Raw genomic sequence first — 26,144 nt, 5'->3', positions numbered from 1 at the left:
TATTAATTAGTGTTACCTGTACAGGTGTGACAGGTATTAATCACTGTTACCTGTACAGGTGTAGTACAGGTATTAATCAGTGTTACCTGTACAGGTGTGACAGGTATTAATTAGTGTTACCTGTACAGGTGTAGTACAGGTATTAATCAGTGTTACCTGTACAGGTGTAGTACAGGTATTAATCAGTGTTACCTGTACAGGTGTGACAGGTATTAATTAGTGTTACCTGTACAGGTGTGACAGGTATTAATCACTGTTACCTGTACAGGTGTAGTACAGGTATTAATCAGTGTTACCTGTACAGGTGTGACAGGTATTAATTAGTGTTACCTGTACAGGTGTAGTACAGGTATTAATCACTGTTACCTGTACAGGTGTGACAGGTATTAATTAGTGTTACCTGTACAGGTGTGACAGGTATTAATTACTGTTACCTGTACAGGTGTAGTACAGGTATTAATCACTGTTACCTGTACAGGTGTAGTACAGGTATTAATCACTGTTACCTGTACAGGTGTGACAGGTATTAATTAGTGTTACCTGTACAGGTGTGACAGGTATTAATTAGTGTTACCTGTACAGGTGTGACAGGTATTAATTACTGTTACCTGTACAGGTGTAGTACAGGTATTAATCACTGTTACCTGTACAGGTGTGACAGGTATTAATTACTGTTACCTGTACAGGTGTAGTACAGGTATTAATCACTGTTACCTGTACAGGTGTGACAGGTATTAATTAGTGTTACCTGTACAGGTGTGACAGGTATTAATTACTGTTACCTGTACAGGTGTAGTACAGGTATTAATCACTGTTACCTGTACAGGTGTAGTACAGGTATTAATCACTGTTACCTGTACAGGTGTGACAGGTATTAATTAGTGTTACCTGTACAGGTGTGACAGGTATTAATTAGTGTTACCTGTACAGGTGTGACAGGTATTAATTACTGTTACCTGTACAGGTGTAGTACAGGTATTAATCACTGTTACCTGTACAGGTGTGACAGGTATTAATTAGTGTTACCTGTACAGGTGTGACAGGTATTAATTAGTGTTACCTGTACAGGTGTGACAGGTATTAATTAGTGTTACCTGTACAGGTGTGACAGGTATTAATTAGTGTTACCTGTACAGGTGTGACAGGTATTAATTACTGTTACCTGTACAGGTGTAGTACAGGTATTAATCACTGTTACCTGTACAGGTGTGACAGGTATTAATTAGTGTTACCTGTACAGGTGTGACAGGTATTAATTACTGTTACCTGTACAGGTGTAGTACAGGTATTAATCACTGTTACCTGTACAGGTGTGACAGGTATTAATTAGTGTTACCTGTACAGGTGTGACAGGTATTACTTAGTGTTACCTGTACAGGTGTGACAGGTATTAATTACTGTTACCTGTACAGGTGTAGTACAGGTATTAATCACTGTTACCTGTACAGGTGTGACAGGTATTAATTAGTGTTACCTGTACAGGTGTGACAGGTATTAATTACTGTTACCTGTACAGGTGTAGTACAGGTATTAATCACTGTTACCTGTACAGGTGTAGTACAGGTATTAATCACTGTTACCTGTACAGGTGTGACAGGTATTAATTAGTGTTACCTGTACAGGTGTGACAGGTATTAATTAGTGTTACCTGTACAGGTGTGACAGGTATTAATTACTGTTACCTGTACAGGTGTAGTACAGGTATTAATCACTGTTACCTGTACAGGTGTGACAGGTATTAATTAGTGTTACCTGTACAGGTGTGACAGGTATTAATTAGTGTTACCTGTACAGGTGTGACAGGTATTAATTAGTGTTACCTGTACAGGTGTGACAGGTATTAATTAGTGTTACCTGTACAGGTGTGACAGGTATTAATTACTGTTACCTGTACAGGTGTAGTACAGGTATTAATCACTGTTACCTGTACAGGTGTGACAGGTATTAATTAGTGTTACCTGTACAGGTGTGACAGGTATTAATTACTGTTACCTGTACAGGTGTAGTACAGGTATTAATCACTGTTACCTGTACAGGTGTGACAGGTATTAATTAGTGTTACCTGTACAGGTGTGACAGGTATTACTTAGTGTTACCTGTACAGGTGTGACAGGTATTAATTACTGTTACCTGTACAGGTGTAGTACAGGTATTAATCACTGTTACCTGTACAGGTGTGACAGGTATTAATTAGTGTTACCTGTACAGGTGTGACAGGTATTAATAAGTGTTACCTGTACAGGTGTAGTACAGGTATTAATCACTGTTACCTGTGCAGGTGTGACAGGTATTACTTAGTGTTACCTGTACAGGTGTGACAGGTATTAATTACTGTTACCTGTACAGGTGTAGTACAGGTATTAATCACTGTTACCTGTACAGGTGTGACAGGTATTAATTAGTGTTACCTGTACAGGTGTGACAGGTATTAATTACTGTTACCTGTACAGGTGTAGTACAGGTATTAATCAGTGTTACCTGTACAGGTGTGACAGGTATTAGTTAGTGTTACCTGTAGAGGTGTAGTACAAGTATTAATCAGTGTTACCTGTACAGGTGTGACAGGTATTAATTAGTGTTACCTGTACAGGTGTAGTACAGGTATTAATAAGTGTTACCTGTGCAGGTGTGACAGGTATTAATTAGTGTTACCTGTACAGGTGTAGTACAGGTATTAATAAGTGTTACCTGTGCAGGTGTGACAGGTATTAATTAGTGTTACCTGTACATGTGTAGTACAGGTATTAATAAGTGTTACCTGTGCAGGTGTGACAGGTATTAATTAGTGTTACATGTACAGGTGTAGTACAGGTATCAATCAGTGTTACCTGTAGAGGTGTGACAGGTATTAATTAGTGTTACCTGTACATGTGTAGTACAGGTATTAATAAGTGTTACCTGTGCAGGTGTGACAGGTATTAGTTAGTGTTACCTGTAGAGGTGTAGTACAAGTATTAATCAGTGTTACCTGTACAGGTGTGACAGGTATTAATTAGTGTTACCTGTACAGGTGTAGTACAGGTATTAATAAGTGTTACCTGTGCAGGTGTGACAGGTATTAATTAGTGTTACCTGTACAGGTGTAGTACAGGTATTAATAAGTGTTACCTGTGCAGGTGTGACAGGTATTAATTAGTGTTACCTGTACATGTGTAGTACAGGTATTAATAAGTGTTACCTGTGCAGGTGTGACAGGTATTAATTAGTGTTACCTGTACAGGTGTAGTACAGGTATCAATCAGTGTTACCTGTAGAGGTGTGACAGGTATTAATTAGTGTTACCTGTACATGTGTAGTACAGGTATTAATAAGTGTTACCTGTGCAGGTGTGACAGGTATTAATTAGTGTTACCTGTAGAGGTGTAGTACAGGTATTAATCACTGTTACCTGTGCAGGTGTGACTGGGATCCTCACAGCAGCCAATAGGTCCAGGTTGCTGGGGGTCACATGGTACGGTGGGGGAACGGGAACGGCCAGTAACCGTGACAACGCCGTCAACACCGCCGGAATGTTCTGTTGACAACAACACGTGATCCACGACAACACGTTAACAACACGCTAACAACACGCTAACAACACGTTATCTACGCCAGTGGTTCCCAAGCTGGGGTCCGGGGACCCCTAGGGGTCCTTGAGAGTTCCAGGGGGTCTACCAGCTATATAATGTATGTGCTATCTAGCTCTGGTGTTGTGTTTACAGCTATATATCTGGTGTTGTGTTTATAGCTATCTAGCTCTATATCTGGTGTTGTGTTTATAGCTATCTAGCTATATATCTGGTGTTGTGTTTATAGCTATCTAGCTATATATCTGGTGTTGTGTTTATAGCTATCTAGCTCTATATCTGGTGTTGTGTTTATAGCTATCTAGCTATATATCTGGTGTTGTGTTTATAGCTATCTAGCTATATATCTGGTGTTGTGTTTATAGCTATCTAGCTCTATATCTGGTGTTGTGTTTATAGCTATCTAGCTATATATCTGGTGTTGTGTTTATAGCTATCTAGCTCTATATCTGGTGTTGTGTTTATAGCTATCTAGCTATATATCTGGTGTTGTGTTTATAGCTATCTAGCTATATATCTGGTGTTGTGTTTATAGCTATCTATATCTGGTGTTGTGTTTATAGCTATCTCTGGTGTTGTGTTTATAGCTATCTAGCTATATATCTAAGTGTTGTGTTTATAACAGACTCCTCACTCAAACTCCACATGCCCCAACATTTTATTTACCTGCCATAGTGTCAACCCCTTACCCCTGTGTCGGATCGCTGGTTAGACTGGCATAGTGTCAACCCCTTACCCCTGTGTCGGATCGCTGGTTAGACTGGCACATTCGCCGATACAGATATGACAAATACGGGGCGATACTTTACCGATACAGTATCAGGACATCTCTAATAACAATACATAAACGGACATGGCAACACACTATGATCACCATGACAACACGTACCTGAGCTGCTACGGGGTTAAGAGTGATCGCTATGGAAACCAGCCCGGCGTTGGAGCAGGAGGGCCGTCCCACATGATTAGGCTCCGCCTTTATTTCCTGTTTCACAGCAGAGGCTGAACGCACGCACACACACACACACACACACGTGCGCGCACATGCACACACACACACACACACACACACACACACACACACACGCACACACACACACACACACAAACACACAGGTCATTGTTTTATTTCTATTCTTACAGATCAAAATACAGAAAGTCACTATTTTGGGGTGAACCAAGTCTGCTGACCTTTGCCCCTGGCGCATGGCATTATGGGTATTGTAGGCGAGGGGCAGGGGGAGGGGGGCCGGTGTTTGAGGTGAACGTTGAACAGGTCAGGATATCGACTGATCTCAAAGTCCTCCTCGCTCTCCGGAGATGACGACCGCACAAAGCTGTCGGGACTGTCCCGGTCGCTGTCCCTGTGGAGCGCACGTACACACACACACACACACACACGCACGCACGCGCACGCATGCACGTACACACACACACACACACTCACACACGGACACACACACATGCACGCATATGCATGCACCGGCACACGCACGCACGGACACACACGCACAGAGAGACCAAGGTTACTATAGTTAGCAAAAACGAACGAAAAAACAACCAAATGCCCTTAGTTTTAGTCTTAGTTTTACTCGTTACCAACAGTAACTGAATATATACTAATTAAATGGTATCTTTGTTGAGTTTTATTACAGAACAGTCCTACTTCCTCTGACCTGTATGAATCCTGTCGCTCGCTCGCTCGCACGCACGCACGCACGCACGCACGCACGCACGCACGCACGCACGCACGCACGCACGCACACACACCAATAACAATGTAGACAGGAAGTGTCACCTGATCTCTTCCTGGTTGTTGTGGGGCGGGGTCGGCAGGGAGGCGGGGACATCTACTGTCCTGGAGGCGTGGCTTAGAGACAGAAGCTCCTCCCCTTTCTGCTTCAACCCAGCGACACGTTTCACTGCTGGACGAAAGAAAAACAAATCACACTGGCGTGAAGCGAGGGGCGCCCACCGTATTTATATCGGCCACATTACGTCGTAATTTTGGAGTCTTCAAAATAAAAGCCCCAGCTCCACCGGAGGCAGTGAGGGACATACAGACTGAATCCATGTTAGCAGTGAGTGAGATCAAAGTCCATAGACTCGCCCGCCATATGACGTAATCTTCAAAAGCCATGTATTGAGGAAATACTATTACCAAAAGTAAGCATTAGCATCTTACCTGCAATTTCAAACATATGTAGTGGTTAGCATTAGCATCTTACCTGCTAGTTCATTATGTAGCGGTTAGCATTAGCATCTTACGTGCTATTTCATCATATGTAGTGGTTAGCATTAGCATCTTACGTGCTATTTCATCATATGTAGTGGTTAGCAGTAGCAATTTACCTGCCATTTCATCATATGTAGTGGTTAGCAAAAAGCGGTAGCATCTTACCTGCTAGTTCATTATGTGGCGGTTAGCATTAGCATCTTACCTGCTAGTTCATAATGTAGCGGTTAGCATTAGCATCTTACCTGTTAGTTCATAATGTAGCGGTTAGCATTAGCGGTAGCATCTTACCTGCTAGCTCGTCAGTGGTAGCGAAGCCGTTGCTGATCTTCTGCCTGGCGACAGGAGGGGGCGTGGGGGGCAGGGAGGCTGGGGGGGTGGGGGGGTTACTGAGGTTGTTCTGCTGGGAAACAAAAAAACATCCATTAATGTTGCTGATTAATCATTAACCCATTCGGGGCGGGAATCCCTTTTGGTGTTTCTAGCATTATGTTATACTTTAGCTATTGAAAAATAGACCTACATAGACCTACAAGCTCGTACGAGCTCGTACGAGCTTGTAGCTCGTAGCGCGGCACTCTGTGCCGCGCTACGAGCTTGTAGGTCTGCTATTTTTGAAAAATCGTGAAAATGTGTCTCAAATCTGGAATGTATATTCTTTCAGAGCGAACGTAACAAAATATTTGCTTCTGGGGGGGGGTCCCTGGAACAACATTTTTTCAGATGGGGGTCCGCGGCCAAATACAGATAATTCTGAGGGTCCTTGTCATGAAAAAGGTTGAGTACCACCGACATAGAAACGTAGGTTTTACAAAGGTTGAGTACCACCGACATAGAAACGTAGGTTTTAAAGGTTGAGCACCACCGACATAGAAACGTAGGTTTAAAAGGTTGAGCACCACCGACATAGAAACGTAGGTTTTAAAGGTTGAGCACCACCGACATAGAAACGTAGGTTTTAAAGGTTGAGTACCACCGACATAGAAACGTAGGTTTTAAAGGTTGAGCACCACCGACATAGAAACGTAGGTTTTAAAGGTTGAGCACCACCGACATAGAAACGTAGGTTTTAAAGGTTGAGCACCACCGACATAGAAACGTAGGTTTTAAAGGTTGAGCACCACAGACATAGAAACGTAGGTTTTAAAGGTTGAGTACCACCGACATAGAAACGTAGGTTTTAAAGGTTGAGCACCACCGACATAGAAACGTAGGTTTTAAAGGTTGAGTACCACCGACATAGAAACGTAGGTTTTAAAGGTTGAGCACCACCGACATAGAAACGTAGGTTTTAAAGGTTGAGCACCACCGACATAGAAACGTAGGTTTTAAAGGTTGAGCACCACCGACATAGAAACGTAGATTTTAAAGGTTGAGCACCACCGACATAGAAACGTAGGTTTTAAAGGTTGAGTACCACCGACATAGAAACGTAGGTTTTAAAGGTTGAGCACCACCGACATAGAAACGTAGGTTTTAAAGGTTGAGCACCACCGACATAGAAACGTAGGTTTTAAAGGTTGAGCACCACCGACATAGAAACGTAGGTTTTAAAGGTTGAGCACCACCGACATAGAAACGTAGGTTTTAAAGGTTGAGCACCACCGACATAGAAACGTAGGTTTTAAAGGTTGAGCACCACCGACATAGAAACGTAGGTTTTAAAGGTTGAGCACCACCGACATAGAAACGTAGGTTTTAAAGGTTGAGTACCACCGACATAGAAACGTAGGTTTTAAAGGTTGAGCACCACAGACATAGAAACGTAGGTTTTAAAGGTTGAGTACCACCGACATAGAAACGTAGGTTTTAAAGGTTGAGCACCACCGACATAGAAACGTAGGTTTTAAAGGTTGAGTACCACCGACATAGAAACGTAGGTTTTAAAGGTTGAGTACCACCGACATAGAAACGTAGGTTTTAAAGGTTGAGTACCACCGACATAGAAACGTAGGTTTTAAAGGTTGAGCACCACCGACATAGAAACGTAGGTTTTAAAGGTTGAGCACCACCGACATAGAAACGTAGGTTTTAAAGGTTGAGTACCACCGACATAGAAACGTAGGTTTTAAAGGTTGAGTACCACCGACATAGAAACGTAGGTTTTAAAGGTTGAGCACCACAGACATAGAAACGTAGGTTTTAAAGGTTGAGCACCACCGACATAGAAACGTAGGTTTTACAAAGACATTTTTTAAGAATGGTCCTCGGGTCTAAATGGGTTAACGCATCAAAACATTCATTCATGTTGCTGATTAAAACACACTTGATGCTTTAGACGAGTATACTCGTCCTATTAAAATAAATACGCGAGGATACTGTACTCTGATACTGGTACTGATACGAGTACTGACTGTACTCGTACAGTCGTCAGTGTTGGGCATCGTTACTTTAGAAAGTAACGTCGTTAGGTTACTGGATTACTGCCCATAAAAATAATCCCTTACCGTTACAAATTACCTTCTGAGAAAAGTAATTTTTGAATGCTTGCGTAAGTTGGTTACATTGTAGGCTATTAGGCTACTGCCTAGTGTCTACCGTCATTGCGCCGCATTATTACGGTCCTAATTAACTTACACACCATGAACTGACCATAGACAATATCCCCTTTACAGCTCTCTCTTTATTAACGAATATAATTCGCCACAATCGGCAGCCTATACACGTAGGACTGGACAGAAAGGCTGTTGCGCTGCGCTCCAACCAGCCAGCAGCGCGCATAATGCCCTCTCCACGGCGCACACCGCGGCGCATGAACAACAACACCATCACCACCACCATGGACCCACGTATGCACTACATAGTTTATAAGAAATGGCACGGCGGCCATCCAGTGACAGTAACAGAATGAGAATCCTGTAACCTGTTTTTTTGGGGGGGCATTAGCCCTGAAACATGACTGTCATGCTCGTGAAGTACGAGCGTCATGTGAACCATGGCTAGGGGGGCATCAACAACAGCCTGTTGATGATGAATGTTACTATGAAACTTAAACAATTCATTAAACTAGTACTCACCTAATGACGCAGCCACGGAGGATCTACCATGTTTAACGTAATTCCAAAGTGTTTAGCCTACATTGTTTAAGTCAAAGACGCATGCGTTTTTTTGGGCTTAAAGCATGTTGTTATTATTCCACTACCGGCACTGTCATGGCAGCTGGCTACAACCGAAACAACTTCCTCTTCCTCTTCAAAATAAAAGCTGCTTGTAACAATACTTTTATTTCTTAAGTGAACTTACAGGATGTAGTCGACGCAGAATGTATAGTAGGCTATACTATGCGCTGCGCGTTGGGGCTTGGGAAGACAAATCACACAGAAGGCAGGAGAAATAGACTCCGTGGGCAGTCGGGGCTTTATTCTTTTTAAATCTTACACACAAAATGAACAGGGACACATTATAGTAACGAGATTACTGTTTTGGAAAAGTAACTAGGTAACCAACTACTAAATTGCAAAACTAACACTACCCAACACTGATACTCGTCATTTTAAAATAAATACGCGAGGTGCTGAGGACGACTTTACTTGCTCTAATGTGCTTTATATCGATATAAGAATGCCTCGCTATTTTCCATTTTTGGAATAGCTCTGGTTGCTAGGGCCCGGTTGCTAGGGCCCCACCTGCACTGTGTCTGCACGGCCAACAGCGTTAGATTCCGTATTAGCCACGCTCTGTTATCGGGCGCTGTCCGCGTTGTTGATCAGATCGGCGATGTTCGGAGGTCATTTCTGATTTTCCGCTGATCGAGACTGGAATACTGGCGTTTTCTAAGCAATAAGTACCTAATATATGAGCCTAGAGTACATTAAAAAGTAGTAATAATATATAAAAGATATATAAAAAATATATACAAATATATATAATTATATTTGAGCGTAGAGTAGTAATAGTAATAAGTAATAACAGTAGTACCTTATAAATGAGCGTAGAGTAGTAATCCGTCACTCCCTCCAAACAGGCATTACCAAACGATCCGCTCAGCCTGTTGTCTCGATCCCCAGACGAGCCGTAGGGAGAGAAGACAGACAGGTCCAACCCCATCACTGGCTCCATCAGGGGGAGGTGAGACAGGTGCTGCAGAGAGACAGGCAGAGAGAGAGAGAGACAGGCTCCATCAGGGGGAGGTGAGACAGCTGCTGCAGACAGACAGACAGACAGACAGAGACAGACAGAGACAAAGACCTATGTATACATAAAAGGATGGAGGGGAGCGAATCAAGGGTGCCTTTGGTTGCTTCATAGGCCAATCAGTGTTCTGTATTCTGTGGGGGCAGCGACCGGGAGCCAATGGAGGGAGCCTCACCTCACCTCACTGTGAGGTGAGGTGGTTGGTTGGAGGGGGGGGGGGGAGGCAGCGACCAGGAGCCAATGGAGGTAGCGGAGAAGGGGGGGGGGGGGGGGGGAGGCAGCGACCAGGAGCCAATGGAGGGAGCGGAGAAGGGGGGGGGGGGGAGGCGGCGACCAGGAGCCAATGGAGGGAGCGGAGAGGGGGGGGGGGGGGGGGGGGGGGGGCAGCGACCGGGAGCCAATGGAGGGAGCGGAGAAGGGGGGGGCAGCGACCGGGAGCCAATGGAGGGAGCGGAGAAGGGGGGGGCAGCGACCGGGAGCCAATGGAGGGAGCGGAGAAGGGGGGGGCAGCGACCGGGAGCCAATGGAGGGAGCGGAGAAGGGGGGGCAGCGACCGGGAGCCAATGGAGGGAGCGGAGAAGGGGGGGGCAGCGACCGGGAGCCAATGGAGGGAGCGGAGAAGGGGGGGGCAGCGACCGGGAGCCAATGGAGGGAGCGGAGAAGGGGGGGGGGGCAGCGACCGGGAGCCAATGGAGGGAGCGGAGAAGGGGGGGGGTGGGGGCAGCGACCGGGAGCCAATGGAGGGAGCGGAGAAGGGGGGGTGGGGGGTGGGGGCAGCGACCGGGAGCCAATGGAGGGAGCGGAGAAGGGGGGGTGGGGGGTGGGGGCAGCGACCGGGAGCCAATGGAGGGAGCGGAGAAGGGGGGGGGGGGGGGGGGGGGGGCAGCGACCGGGAGCCAATGGAGGGAGCGGAGAGGGGGGGGGGGGGCAGCGACCGGGAGCCAATGGAGGGAGCGGATAAGGGGGAGGGGCAGTAACGGGAACCAATGGAGGGAGCGGATTATGGGGGAGAGACGTGCACATTTTGGCTGGTTGAAGACCAGGTGTGCTGCGGCATTCTGGATCAGTTGGAGAGGCATAAGTGCACATGCCGGTAGGCCAGTAAGGAGGGAGTTACAATAGTCAAGTTTTGACAAGACAGTTGTCTGGATTAGGAGCTGGGCTGATTCCTGGGTGAGGAACGGTCTAATTTGTCGTATGTTATAGAGTGTGAACCTACAGGATCGAGTGACAGCTGTGATGTGTGCTTTGAACGAGAGCTGACTGTCCAGGACAACACCAAGGTTCCTGGCTGTTGGGACAGACGTTACCAGGGCGTTGTCTACGGAAATAGTTAGCTCCTGCATAGGGCAGGACTGGGAAGAAGAGAAGCTCAGTTTTGTCTGGGTTCAGCTTGAGGTGGTTGGAAGACATCCACTGTGAGATGAGGTGGTTGGAGGTCATCCACTGTGAGATGAGGTGGTTGGAGGACATCCACTGTGAGGTGAGGTGGTTGGAGGACATCCACTGTGAGATGAGGTGGTTGGAGGACATCCACTGAGGTGAGGTGGTTGGAGGACATCCACTGTGAGGTGAGGTGGTTGGAGGACATCCACTGTGAGGTGAGGTGGTTGGAGGACATCCACTGTGAGGTGAGGTGGTTGGAGGACATCCACTGTGATATGAGGTGGTTGGAGGACATCCACTGTGAGATGAGGTGGTTGGAGGACATCCACTGTGAGGTGAGGTGGTTGGAGGACATCCACTGTGAGGTGAGGTGGTTGGAGGACATCCACTGTGAGGTGAGGTGGTTGGAGGACATCCACTGTGAGATGAGGTGGTTGGAGGACATCCACTGTGAGGTGAGGTGGTTGGAGGACATCCACTGTGAGGTGGTTGGAGGACATCCACTGTGAGGTGGTTGGAGGACATCCACTGTGAGGTGGTTGGAGGACATCCACTGTGAGGTGAGGTGGTTGGAGGACATCCACTGTGAGATGAGGTGGTTGGAGGACATCCACTGTGAGATGAGGTGGTTGGAGGACATCCACTGTGAGGTGAGGTGGTTGGATGACATCCACTGTGAGGTGAGGTGGTTGGAGGACATCCACTGTGATATGAGGTGGTTGGAGGACATCCACTGTGAGATGAGGTGGTTGGAGGACATCCACTGTGAGGTGAGGTGGTTGGAGGACATCCACTGTGAGGTGGTTGGATGACATCCACTGTGAGGTGAGGTGGTTGGAGGACATCCACTGTGAGATGAGGTGGTTGGAGGACATCCACTGTGAGATGAGGTGGTTGGAGGACATCCACTGTGAGGTGAGGTGGTTGGAGGACATCCACTGTGAGGTGGTTGGAGGACATCCACTGTGAGGTGGTTGGAGGACATCCACTGTGAGGTGAGGTGGTTGGAGGACATCCACTGTGAGATGAGGTGGTTGGATGACATCCACTGTGAGGTGAGGTGGTTGGAGGACATCCACTGTGAGGTGAGGTGGTTGGATGACATCCACTGTGAGGTGAGGTGGTTGGATGACATCCACTGTGAGATGAGGTGGTTGGAGGACATCCACTGTGAGATGAGGTGGTTGGAGGACATCCACTGTGAGGTGAGGTGGTTGGAGGACATCCACTGTGAGGTGGTTGGATGACATCCACTGTGAGGTGAGGTGGTTGGAGGACATCCACTGTGAGGTGGTTGGATGACATCCACTGTGAGGTGAGGTGGTTGGAGGACATCCACTGTGAGGTGAGGTGGTTGGAGGACATCCACTGTGAGGTGGTTGGATGACATCCACTGTGAGGTGAGGTGGTTGGAGGACATCCACTGTGAGGTGGTTGGATGACATCCACTGTGAGGTGAGGTGGTTGGAGGACATCCACTGTGAGATGAGGTGGTTGGAGGACATCCACTGTGAGATGAGGTGGTTGGAGGACATCCACTGTGAGGTGAGGTGGTTGGAGGACATCCACTGTGAGGTGGTTGGAGGACATCCACTGTGAGGTGAGGTGGTTGGAGGACATCCACTGTGAGGTGGTTGGAGGACATCCACTGTGAGGTGAGGTGGTTAGAGGACATCCACTGTGAGATGAGGTGGTTGGAGGACATCCACTGTGAGATGAGGTGGTTGGAGGACATCCACTGTGAGGTGAGGTGGTTGGAGGACATCCACTGAGATGAGGTGTTTGGAGGACATCCACTGTGAGATGAGGTGGTTGGAGGACATCCATTGTGAGGTGGTTGGATGACATCCACTGTGAGGTGAGGTGGTTGGAGGACATCCACTGTGAGGTGGTTGGATGCCATCCACTGTGAGGTGAGGTGGTTGGAGGACATCCACTGTGAGATGAGGTGGTTGGATGACATCCACTGTGAGGTGGTTGGAGGACATCCACTGTGAGGTGAGGTGGTTGGAGGACATCCACTGTGAGATGAGGTGGTTGGAGAACATCCACTGTGAGGTGGTTGGAGGACATCCACTGTAAGATGAGGTGGTTGGAGGACATCCACTGTGAGGTGGTTGGAGGACATCCACTGTGAGGTGGTTGGAGGACATCCACTGTGAGGTGGTGGTTGGAGGACATCCACTGTGAGATGAGGTGGTTGGAGGACATCCACTGTGAGGTGAGGTGGTTGGAGGACATCCACTGTGAGGTGTGGTGGTTGGAGGACATCCACTGTGTGGTGGTTGGAGGACATCCACTGTGAGATGAGGTGGTTGGAGGACATCCACTGTGAGATCAAGCCAGGCATGCAGAGATGCGCTCTTCCACCTGAGTAGCAGCTTCCTCTGTTGCTGACCCACAATTTCTCGGGATTAATGCTTAAATACTCCTTTGCCAACCCGAGAAAACTCGTTTCTTTAATGTGATTTAATTCAGAATTAATATAATTGAATTTACCGTCTGTTCTTAGCATCCGTCGCTAGCTTCCGGTGGCACCCATTGTGTGACGTCATCGAATATCCAAACTCTCCACGTGCACGCACGCAATCTAAAGCATTTATAGGACTCAGATTGAGCTAATGGACGATGTTTAGAGCTTAATAAAACTTATATCCGACCTCGTGAGAGAGAAGGCGGCACAGACTGAAGCTAAGTGTCGTCACACAGACTGAAGCTAAGTGTCGTCACACAGACTGAAGCTATGTGTCGTCACACAGACTGAAGCTATGTGTCGTCACACAGACTGAAGCTATGTGACGTCACACAGACTGAAGCTATGTGACGCCACACAGACTGAAGCTATGTGTCGTCACACAGACTGAAGCTATGTGACGTCACACAGACTGAAGCTATGTGACGTCACACAGACTGAAGCTATGTGACGTCACACAGACTGAAGCTATGTGACGTCACACAGACTGAAGCTATGTGACGTCACACAGACTGAAGCTATGTGTCGTCACACAGGATCTGTCAACACCACCGAGTTTAGCCACCAGATGGCGGCATGCAATCGGTTAAGTGTGATAGTCGTACCTGTTTCAGGGTCAAAAGGTCATACCTGCTTCAGGGTCAAAGGTCGTACCTGTTTCAGGGTCAAAGGTCGTACCTGTTTCAGGTGCGTCAGGGTCTCAGGTGAACACAGACTCTTGTCGTCGTCTCTCTTCTTCCTCTTGTAACGAGACATCTTGTCCTTCTCTCTGTCTGTCCTTCGCTGAATCTTATTCCCTCCCGGGCCGTCGACTGGACTGGTCACCCTCACCTGGACCACAGACAGACAGACAGACAGAAAAAGTTACACTATGCAACTGTTTTGTACGAGTCAAATTTCAGGTTACCGAAGCTGACAGCCGGGGATATCAGCCCTAGGGCCGAGATCCATCCATCCATCTTCAACCGCTTATCCGTAGTCGGGTCGCGGGGGCAACAGCTCCACCAGAGTGTTACAGACTTCCCTCTCCAGAGAAACAGTAGTGACTTCCTTTCCTAAAGGGCGTCCAGACATGCAAACATGTAGCTTTTCGGCGAAAATCGCCGTTTTTACTCCAAATAGGGCACCTGTGTGATTTATGCAAATCCGTTAAAAAAACGTTTGAGGGGGGTGGGGGGGTCATGTCGATCTGACTCACCGCTGTCACTGCGCAGCACGGTAATTGTCAACAAGATGCAGCTGTGAAAGTTTGCGCGTGCATGCTGTTCATGGGCAGTGCGCGCGAGTATAAATCAGCTCAGCAGCACACATACATGCGACAGCACCCTCCAAGTCGGCAAAGAGCGTGCTACGTTATTTGCGTACCGACGTTACGCAAGGAACGGTGAGCACATGGCGGGCGGAGCCGTGGGGGCCTTTTTACGTTATTTGCGCAGTGAGTGTAACGCTGCTCAGAATGGTGAAATCTTCCGCCAACAGCGTACCTTAGTGATCAGAATCAAGCACAGGCCTATCGTAGTAGACATTTCCAGCACGCGGAAACGCCCCCCTTTCAAAGTGTTATTTTTCTTCGGTGTCGTTTCGGACGGACGGGAGAGTAGCATATAAAAGAGTAAAGACAACAACAACACAGAACTCATCTTCAATCATGAAGCGTCTGTATCCTTCAGGAAATGATAAAAAGTTAAAGAAAAAGCGTAAGGATGAACTGCGGAAGGAGCAATCAGGTAAATAAACATGCCAACTTGCAGACTGACTTGCAGTGTCCTGTGCTGTGAATGTCGCGGTTTGTTGTTGTTGTGTTTACAGGCTGAGCCACGCTGGTGGCTAGGCTAGTACTGCTGCTGCTTGCTGCAGTTTGTAATCAATAATCATCTCTTTTATGACATGGTTGGGAGTGAGTGGTGACTCGCTGTAGTCTCACTCTGTGACTAGCTGTGCAGTCTGATTTGTGCTCTTATTAAACACATCAAATTCGTAGTTTTGTTGTTGTTGCTGCTCAGTATTGAAATATAAATAATTTATATTGGGGTCCACTGGGGTCCACTGAGCAGAGGACCGCTGGGGTCCACTGAGCAGAGGACCACTGCAGGGTCCACTGAGCAGAGGACCACTGGGGTCCACTGAGCAGAGGACCACTGGGGTCCACTGAGCAGAGGACCACTGCAGGGTCCACTGAGCAGAGGACCACTGCAGGGTCCACTGAGCAGAGGACCACAGGGGTCCACTGAGCAGAGGACCACTGGGGTCCACTGAGCAGAGGACCACTGCAGGGTCCACTGAGCAGAGGACCACTGCAGGGTCCACTGAGCAGAGGACCACTGGGGTCCACTGAGCAGAGGACCACTGCAGGGTCCACTGAGCAGAGGACCACTGGGGTCCACTGAGCAGAGGACCACTGCAGGGTCCACTGAGCAGAGGACCACTGGGGTCCACTGAGCAGAGGACCACAGGGGTCCACTGAGCAGAGGACCACTGGGGTCCACTGAGCAGAGGACCACTGGGGTCCACTGAGCAGAGGACCACTGGGGTCCACTGAGCAGAGGACCACTGCAGGGTCCACTGAGCAGAGGACCACTGGGGTCCACTGAGCAGAGGACCACTGGGGTCCACTGAGCAGAGGACCACTGCAGGGTCCACTGAGCAGAGGACCACTGCAGGGTCCACTGAGCAGAGGACCACTGCAGGGTCCACTGAGCAGAGGACCACAGGGGTCCACTGAGCAGAGGACCACTGGGGTCCACTGAGCAGAGGACCACTGCAGGGTCCACTGAGCAGAGGACCACTGGGGTCCACTGAGCAGAGGACCACAGGGCTCCACTGAGCAGAGGACCACTGGGGTCCACTGAGCAGAGGACCACAGGGGTCCACTGAGCAGAGGACCACTGGGGTCCACTGAGCAGAGGACCACTGCAGGGTCCACTGAGCAGAGGACCACTGGGGTCCACTGAGCAGAGGACCACAGGGGTCCACTGAGCAGAGGACCACTGGGGTCCACTGAGCAGAGGACCACTGGGGTCCACTGAGCAGAGGACCACAGGGGTCCACTGAGCAGAGGACCACTGGGGTCCACTGAGCAGAGAACCACTGCAGGGTCCACTGAGCAGAGGACCACTGGGGTCCACTGAGCAGAGGACCACTGGGGTCCACTGAGCAGAGGACCACTGGGGTCCACTGAGCAGAGGACCACTGCAGGGTCCACTGAACAGAGGACCACTGCAGGGTCCACTGAACAGAGGACCACTGGGGTCCACTGAGCAGAGGACCACTGCAGGGTCCACTGAGCAGAGGACCACTGGGGTCCACTGATCAGAGGACCACTGGGGTCCACTGAGCAGAGGACCACTGGGGTCCACTGAGCAGAGGACCACAGGGGTCCACTGAGCAGAGGACCACTGGGGTCCACTGGGTCCAGCTGTTTATACCAGTCTCTCTGTCATACCATCCCTCCCCACTGGGGGTGCTGTTTATACCAGTAAGCAGGGCTCGACAGTGCGACTAGGTACTCGCATATGCTACTAAAAATAGCACCGTGCGAGTTGTAAAATTACATTTGTAGCACCGGTGCGACTACAGAATTTGACCATTCAAAACAAGGCAAGTGCACATTCTATAGTCGCGGTTCTATACCTACATTTATATTTCTTAGAACGGCGGTGTCGTTCGCCAAAAAGAGCAGATCTACAAGCTAACAACGTGTCGAGGCTCAATGCAGCGTTCATTTGAAGATCTGTCCCCTTTGCTCCCACCGCCCCGCCCCTCCCTGTGTTGCTTCTCAGTTCTCTTCCCTGTCAGCAGCGGAGCGAACGCAGCAGGATAGCATGATAGCATAGAAGGAGTTGCTTGGACCCCGACACGTTGAATACTAAACTTATTTGGAAAGTTTGGAATGTTCAAACATCACTCGATATAACTTTTACCAAACGTGGGTGAAACAGCGTGCAGCCGTGCGCGCGCACGCATATGGAGTGGACGGATTGATTGATAACCAAAACAACCCTTGCTTAGCACCTCGCTTACAAAAGTGTGTGCGCAGGCTGCGCAGCGCAATATGAATGACCGACCTGTCACCTGGCTGCCGCTGGATACATAATTTTATTACTATTAGTCAGTGGCCTGCATAACGAGCAACGGAAAAAAGGCAAAGATCCCCCCCACCACCTCCTTCCACCACGCCGAGGTGTATATGTACAATGTTTTGTCTGAACTGAAGCAGTCAAAGCCAAGGAGAATGTTACAATACTAATTCACCATCGAGTAGCCTCTGCAGTCTGCACTGAATATCACACTCGCATGATAGAACAGCAGGATACAAACGGATTGTCTGTCTGTCCATGAGCAACATGAAATTAATTGATGATTATCTATCCATCCATCCATCTGCATAAAAAACTAATAGTCTATCAGCATAAAAACAAATTGATTAGGCTATAGATTATATAAAAACAACAACAAATCCAGATGAATATCAATATTGTGATAATTTCTGAAAAGATATTGTGATATAATATTTTGCCATATTGCCCGCCCCTGCCTCATATCACTTTATTAAAGAAAAATCACACCTGTGTGAAGTGAGGGGCACTCTTATCATCATACATCATCATGAATCATCTCATACTGGCCAATCAGAATGCCTGTTGCCTGTGATTGGTTAGCTGATTTGCTCGTTTACATATGAAGTACATTTTCCTTTCAATGTCAATGGCGTTTAATGTTTTGATGTTTAATTTATGTCATATTTAGCTGAATTTTGACCTCATTTCTCCGTTCATTGTTAATGGCAAATCTTGAGACGTGTGGGGACTAAAGCTGTATAGGAGGGGCTAGCGCCCCTCAAAAACACATTATTTGATAACTTTTCATCGTGCTCCTAAAATAATTTGTGTGCTACTAGATTTTTCAATTTAGTAGCACACGTGCTACTTGGAAAAATGCTAAGCGTCAAGCCCTGCCAGTAAGTCTGTCATACCATCCCTCCCCACTGGGGGCGCTGTTTATACCATCCCTCTACACTGGGGGTGCTGTTTATACCATCCCTCCCCACTGGGGACGCTGTTTATACCAGTCTCTCTGTCATAGCATCCCTCTCCACTGGGGGCACTGTTTATACCAGTCAGTCTGTCATACCATCCCTCCCCACTGGGGGCGTTGTTTATTCCAGTCAGTCTGTCATACCATCCCTCCCCACTGGGGGCGCTGTTTATACCATCCCTCTACACTGGGGGTGCTGTTTATACCATCCCTCCCCACTGGGGACGCTGTTTATACCAGTCTCTCTGTCATAGCATCCCTCTCCACTGGGGGCACTGTTTATACCAGTTAGTCTGTCATACCATCCCTCCCCACTGGGGGCACTGTTTATACCAGTCTGTCATACCATCCCTCCCCACTGGGGGCGCTGTTTATACCAGTCTGTCATACCATCCCTCTACACTGGGGGCGCTGTTTATACCAGTCTGTCATACCATCCCTCTACACCGGGGGCGCTGTTTATACCAGTCAGTCTGTCATACCATCCCTCCCCACTGGGGGTGCTTTTTATACCATCCCTCTACACTGGGGGTGCTGTTTATACCATCCCTCCCCACTGGGGACGCTGTTTATACTACTCTCTCTGTCATACCATCCCTCCCCACTGGGGGCACTGTTTATACCAGTCTGTCATACCATCCCTCCCCACTGGGGGCGCTGTTTATACCAATCTGTCATACCATCCCTCTACACCGGGGGCGCTGTTTATACCAGTCAGTCTGTCATACCATCCCTCCCCACTGGGGGCGCTGTTTATACCAGTCAGTCTGTCATACCATCCCTCCCCACTGGGGGCACTGTTTATACCAGTCAGTCTGTCATACCATCCCTCCACACTGGGCCCCCACATGTGGCCCCCACCTTCACCTAATGCGGCCCGCAGGTTAATATCAACTGGCGGCCTGAGGGTGGCCCCCACCTTCACCTAATGCGGCCCGCAGGTTAATATCAACTGGCGGGTCGCGGCCCACTGGGAAAATGCCCGGTATGACCTGTGGCCAGTCCAGCCCTGTTTGGTACCCATAAAACCCTCAATTTTTCGCGACGCGGGCTTTGCCCGCGACGCAGCGCGTCCCCCGCATACTGTCACCTTTTCCAGCTTTGGTCTGTTTGCATGCCTGGCGTCGTAACTTTAGGGCCTACTCAGTAAAAGCCTTGCCGTGGCGAATTAATCCGACATGAATCTTCAAGTACGTCTTGGAATAGTTAGTTTGGTATATCCATAACTTATAATAATAGTTAGTTTGGTATATCCATAACTTATAATAATAGTTAGTTTGGTATATCCATAACTTATAATAATAGTTAGTTTGGTATATCCATAACTTATAATAATAGTTAGTTTGGTATATCCATAACTTATTCCAATAGTTAGTTTGGTATATCCATAACTTATTCCAATAGTTAGTTTGGTATATCCATAACTTATTCCAATAGTTAGTTTGGTATATCCATAACTTATTATTAATAGTTAGTTTGGTATATCCATATAATATATATAAATATTGTATTATCCGGTCTAGACCAGATGATAGAAACACAGATGTAGAAACACAGGTTAGCAACAAGCTCCGCCCACTACTCACCATTTTGTTGACGCCATGGCAACCGGTCCCGCCCAGCGGTCCCTCCTCCTCCTCGGATCGGACGCTGTCATTGGATGGCCGGTTGCCGGGAGACGGGGATGTCTTGTTCTTCAGCAGGTGACGCAGCAACTCCTTGCCCACCTCTGTGGCTCCGCCCTCTGTCCCACAAGCCCCTCCCTCTTCCATCTTAAATCCTCCCACTCTCCCGCAAGCTCCGCCCTCCATCTTCTCCAGCTGCGACGAAACAAACACAAAGTGGGCGGGACAGTCAACCCAAAATGTATCAAAGTGTGCGCACACACACACACACACACACACACACACACACACACACACACACACACACACACACACACACACACACACACACACACACACACACACACACACACACACACACACACACACGTTGTTTAGCCTGATGCTAGGTTACCTTGACGTCCGACCCTAGAAAGGACATGCCCTCCTGGACGGAGAGAGACGGCAGAGGGGTGTGGCCAGAGGGCGGGGTCGTCGTGGCGTCCGAATGGTCGCCGGCCACGCCCCGCGTGGGCGTGGCCGAGGACGACGTGTCCGATGCGGCTGGGGTGGGCGGGGCCGTCGTGGTGGTGATGTCATCAGAGTGAGACGACGGCTCCTGCTTCCTGTTCCTGTTGTTCCGCTTGTCGTCGGGGGCGATGATGTCACTGAACAGCTGGCCGAAGACTCCGCCCAGTGGGGGGTGCGTCCCGTGAGGTGGTCTGCTGCCCTCTGGTGGAGACTGGAGGAAGTCCTGGAAGAGAGAGTATTATTATGAATTCAGAATAATTATTTATAATCAGTTCGCATTTAACTATTTATTTTCCCCAGGTACGTATATATATATATATATATATATATATATATATATATATACATATATACGTACGTCGGCACTAGGGGGCGCCATATCCCAGGTACGTATATATACGTACGTCGGCACTAGGGGGCGCCATATCCCAGGTACGTATATATACGTACGTCGACACTAGGGGGCGCCATATTCCAGGTCCGTATATATACGTACGTCGACGTATACTCTGTCAGCGCGTCGCAGTCCGACGCCTTGTGAGCTTGTAGATCGGTGTAGAACCATTACGACGGCATCAAGGCCAAAATACAGTTTCAAATATTACGATATTCAGTCGACTAAAATAGACCAACACTAAAACATACTAAAATAGACCAACACTAAAACATACTAAAATAGACCAACACTAAAACATACTAAAATAGACCAACACTAAAACATACTAAAATAGACCAACACTAAAACATACTAAAATAGACCAACACTAAAACATACTAAAATAGACCAACACTAAAACATACTAAAATAGACCAACACTAAAACATACTAAAATAGACCAACACTAAAACATACTAAAATAGACCAACACTAAAACATACTAAAATAGACCAACACTAAAACATACTAAAATAGAACCCCCCTAACTAACCCCCCTAACTAACCCCCCTAACGAACCCCCCTAACTAACCCCCTAACTAACCCCCCTAACTAACCCCCCTAACTAACCCCCTAACTAACCCCCCTAACTAACCCCCCTAACTAACCCCCTAACTAACCCCCCTAACTAACCCCCCTAACTAACCCCCTAACTAACCCCCCTAACTAACCCCCCTAACTAACCCCCCTAACTAACCCCCTAACTAACCCCCCTAACTAACCCCCTAACTAACCCCCCTAACTAACCCCCCTAACTAACCCCCTAACTAACCCCCTAACTAACCCCCCTAACTAACCCCCTCGGCCAGGGTCTAACTAACCCCCCTAACTAACCCCCCTAACCCACCCCCCTAACCCACCCCCCTAACCCACCCCCCTAACTAACCCCCCTAACTAACCCCCCTCACTAACCCCCCTAACTATCCCCCCTAACTATGCCCCCTAACTATCCCCCCTAACTAACCCCCTAACTAACCCCCCTAACTAACCCCCTCGGCCAGGGTCTAACTAACCCCCCTAACTAACCCCCTCGGCCAGGGTCTAACTAACCCCCCTAACTAACCCCCTCGGCCAGGGTCTAACTAACCCCCCTAACTAACCCCCCTAACTAACCCCCTCGGCCAGGGTCTAACTAACCCCCCTAACTAACCCCCTCGGCCAGGGTCTCACTAACCCCCCTAACTAACCCCCCTAACTAACCCCCTCGGCCAGGGTCTCACTAACCCCCCTAACTAACCCCCTCGGCCAGGGTCTAACTAACCCCCTGAGACTCGTTTAGGGGTCAAAGGTTACCTGGGGCAGCTCAGCGCTGAAGAAGGACATCTGAGAGACGTTGACCCCTGACCCCACCCTAACCACTCCCCCTGGAGGCGGCGACACCCGGCCCCCGGACTGTAGGACTCCAACTCCCAGGATGCCTTGCTGCTGCTGCAGCACGCGATGCCGCTCCACCTGCAGGTCAAAGAAAGGTCGTCATCACAGCGCGACATCGAGGGTTTTAAACCGGGGGTGCCCACACTTCTTTGACTTGAGAGCTACTTTCTAAACGTCGTAGCGTAACAACGTCTACTCACCCCAGAAATAATATATCATTGCTGGTGCACCGAAAGGGAAATTCTTGGCCGAAACCGAATACCGAATATAGGAAACAGCTGGCCGAATACCGAAAACCGAATACCGAATATAGGAAACAGCTGGCCGAAAACCGAATACCGAATATAGGAAACAGCTGGCCGAAAACCGAATACCGAATATAGGAAACAGCTGGCCGAAAACCGAATACCGAATATAGGAAACAGATGGCCGAAAACCGAATACCGAATATAGGAAACAGCTGGCCGAAAACCGAATATAGGAAACAGCTGGCCGAAAACCGAATATAGGAAACAGCTGGCCGAAAACCGAATACCGAATATAGGAAACAGCTGGCCGAAAACCGAATATAGGAAACAGCTGGCCGAAAACCGAATATAGGAAACAGCTGGCCGAAAACCGAATATAGGAAACAGCTGGCCGAAAACCGAATATAGGAAACAGCTGGCCGAAAACCGAATACCGAATATAGGAAACAGCTGGCCGAATACCGAATATAGGAAACAGCTGGCCGAAAACTGAATACCGAATATAGGAAACAGCTGGCCGAAAACCGAATACCGAATATAGGAAACAGCTGGCCGAAAACCGAATACCGAATATAGGAAACAGCTGGCCGAAAACCGAATATAGGAAACAGCTGGCCGAATACCGAATATAGGAAACAGCTGGCCGAAAACCGAATATAGGAAACAGCTGGCCGAAAACCGAATATAGGAAACAGCTGGCCGAATACCGAATATAGGAAACAGCTGGCCGAAAACCGAATACCGAATATAGGAAACAGCTGGCCGAAAACCGAATACCGAATATAGGAAACAGCTGGCCGAAAACCGAATACCGAATATAGGAAACAGCTGGCCGAAAACCGAATATAGGAAACAGCTGGCCGAATACCGAATATAGGAAACAGCTGGCCGAATACCGAATATAGGAAACAGCTGGCCGAAAACCGAATACCGAATATAGGAAACAGCTGGCCGAAAACCGAATACCGAATATAGGAAACAGCTGGCCGAAAACCGAATATAGGAAACAGCTGGCCGAAAACCGAATACCGAATATAGGAAACAGATGGCCGAAAACCGAATACCGAATATAGGAAACAGCTGGCCGAATACCGAATATAGGAAACAGCTGGCCGAAAACCGAATATAGGAAACAGCTGGCCGAAAACCGAATATAGGAAACAGCTGGCCGAATACCGAATATAGGAAACAGCTGGCCGAAAACCGAATACCGAATATAGGAAACAGCTGGCCGAAAACCGAATATAGGAAACAGCTGGCCGAAAACCGAATATAGGAAACAGCTGGCCGAATACCGAATACCCGAATATGATTAATATTATATATATTTTTTTCCTACCATTGCTGTCATGGCCGTACCTTAAAGCTACCTGATTTATGGCAAAATAAATGGTTATGGCAAAAACTTAAATAATAATCACTATTATCATTCTTTTGAATTAATTAATTTGATACACTATTCGGTGATATATTTTCTGCCTATTTGGGCCGAAACCGAATAGGCCGAAAATGCATTTTTAGCCATTTTCTGCCAAATCATTTCTGTAGCCGAATATTCGGTGCATCACTAAACTTTGTAATGCTACTGACGTTTGTGCACAGCACTCTTGAGGGGGCGGTGGTGCTCCCGATGTGCAGGTTGGTGCCTTGCATGGTTTCCGCCGCCATCGGTGTGTGTGTGTGAGAATGGGTGAATGTAATGCACAATCTATGTAAAGCGCCTTGGATAAAGACACTATATAAATGCACCATTTATATAAATGCACCATTTGAAAACAAAGTATTGCATTGTGGGTTCGAACCCTTGGCCACCATGGGTCTTTGATGTGTCAGATTCAGATTCTAATCAAAACTAGCTTTATTTACGGCCGATTTCGGGCGCGTCGCTGGTCGCGGTGAAAACTAAAATCCTGCCTCCGGTGGTGCGCGATCTTCCCCCGCGATGGGATTGCTTTTCCGTGAGCTAACTGCGGCGGTTAACCCATTTTGGGGACGGGAACCCCTTTTGGTGTTAGCATTATGTTATGCTTTAGCTATTGAAAAATAGCAGATCTACAAGCTCGTAGTGCGCCACCGAGTGGCGCGCTACGAGCTTGTAGGTCTGCTATTTTTGAAAAGTCGAAGAACGACTGACATAGAAACATAGCTTTTTCAGAAAACTGTAGAAGACATTTTTAGAATCTGATCTCAGGTCAGAATGGGTTAAGGCCCGGGGTCATTTTTTGCCCCTTGAATCCGGCTACTCACTTTGTAATATTCTACCATATACACACCAACTATTACAATATATCATACATAGACATCTGGTCATCCCAGCTTAGTAAGATGTTCAAAGTAAAAATATTTAGGACGACCGTTGAACCGATTCTACTCTATGGCTCCGAGACACACTTTCAAAGAAATCAGAGAAACGGCCGGATGGCACTTACACCTGCCTTCTAATGAGAGCGCAAAATCTGTCTTGGAAGAGCCACCCATCGACTAATCTAATATACGGCATGCCTTCCCTGTGTTTCTACACTAGTCCACACATCGACTGATCTAATATACCCGTGTTTCCTATCTATAGTCCGATCCAGAAGAACACAGTTTGCCGGCCACTGCTACAGAGCTGACAATGAGGTTATATCTTCCCTTCTTCTCTGGAGTCCTGCCTCAAAGCAGACCAGAGGTAGAAAACTGTCGTTCCCTGATGTCATCGCTAGGGACACAGGCATCAGTAAGCAGGAACTGGGGATGGCAATGAAGGACCGGAAAGTCTGGCGTGGCATTGTGAGGTCCATGATCTCGACTGCGGTCGAAAAATGATGATGTTGATGTATTGTATCTTGTAGTATTTGTTAATGGTATGGTATATCATATACAGCGGTGTACACAAGCGGTGCGCCAGTGCGCATGCGTCGTCAAAACGTTTGGTGCGCGGTAGATCAAAGGCATGGAGGCGCATTTGCGCACCAACAACTGAGAGACAGGGATTTAGAGAATGCTGACAGGCATTCAAAATTAACTCAAATGAGATGTTAACGTCCTGTAAGTAGACTTAAAAATAAAACTAGTGTTGACTAATCATTACAAGTAGCTCTTATTTTGATGAGGAAGTCAGAGGACAGGAAGTCCGTTTC

General features: G+C 47.9%; 1 protein-coding gene across 1 annotated transcript in view; it reads right to left on the bottom strand.

Moving 5' to 3' along the window:
- Nucleotides 1-26,144, bottom strand: part of LOC306919017 (uncharacterized protein) — a 193,311-nt gene that overhangs the window by 43,122 nt on the left and 124,045 nt on the right. The window contains exons 58-67 of the mRNA XM_079531859.1: nucleotides 22,694-22,852; nucleotides 20,849-21,187; nucleotides 20,416-20,649; nucleotides 14,474-14,626; nucleotides 9,721-9,882; nucleotides 6,094-6,202; nucleotides 5,365-5,491; nucleotides 4,758-4,930; nucleotides 4,456-4,568; nucleotides 3,389-3,514 (exon numbers count right to left, since the gene is read on the bottom strand). Of these exons, the coding sequence (XP_079387985.1) occupies nucleotides 3,389-3,514; nucleotides 4,456-4,568; nucleotides 4,758-4,930; nucleotides 5,365-5,491; nucleotides 6,094-6,202; nucleotides 9,721-9,882; nucleotides 14,474-14,626; nucleotides 20,416-20,649; nucleotides 20,849-21,187; nucleotides 22,694-22,852 (1,695 nt within the window). The remainder of the gene's footprint in view (nucleotides 1-3,388; nucleotides 3,515-4,455; nucleotides 4,569-4,757; nucleotides 4,931-5,364; nucleotides 5,492-6,093; nucleotides 6,203-9,720; nucleotides 9,883-14,473; nucleotides 14,627-20,415; nucleotides 20,650-20,848; nucleotides 21,188-22,693; nucleotides 22,853-26,144) is intronic.

This window comes from Electrona antarctica (assembly GCF_951216825.1).
Source record: "Electrona antarctica genome assembly, contig: scaffold_71, whole genome shotgun sequence".
NCBI lineage: Eukaryota > Metazoa > Chordata > Actinopteri > Myctophiformes > Myctophidae > Electrona > Electrona antarctica.
Note: the sequence above shows the minus strand (reverse complement) of the source record. Positions and strands in the feature narration are given on the sequence as shown.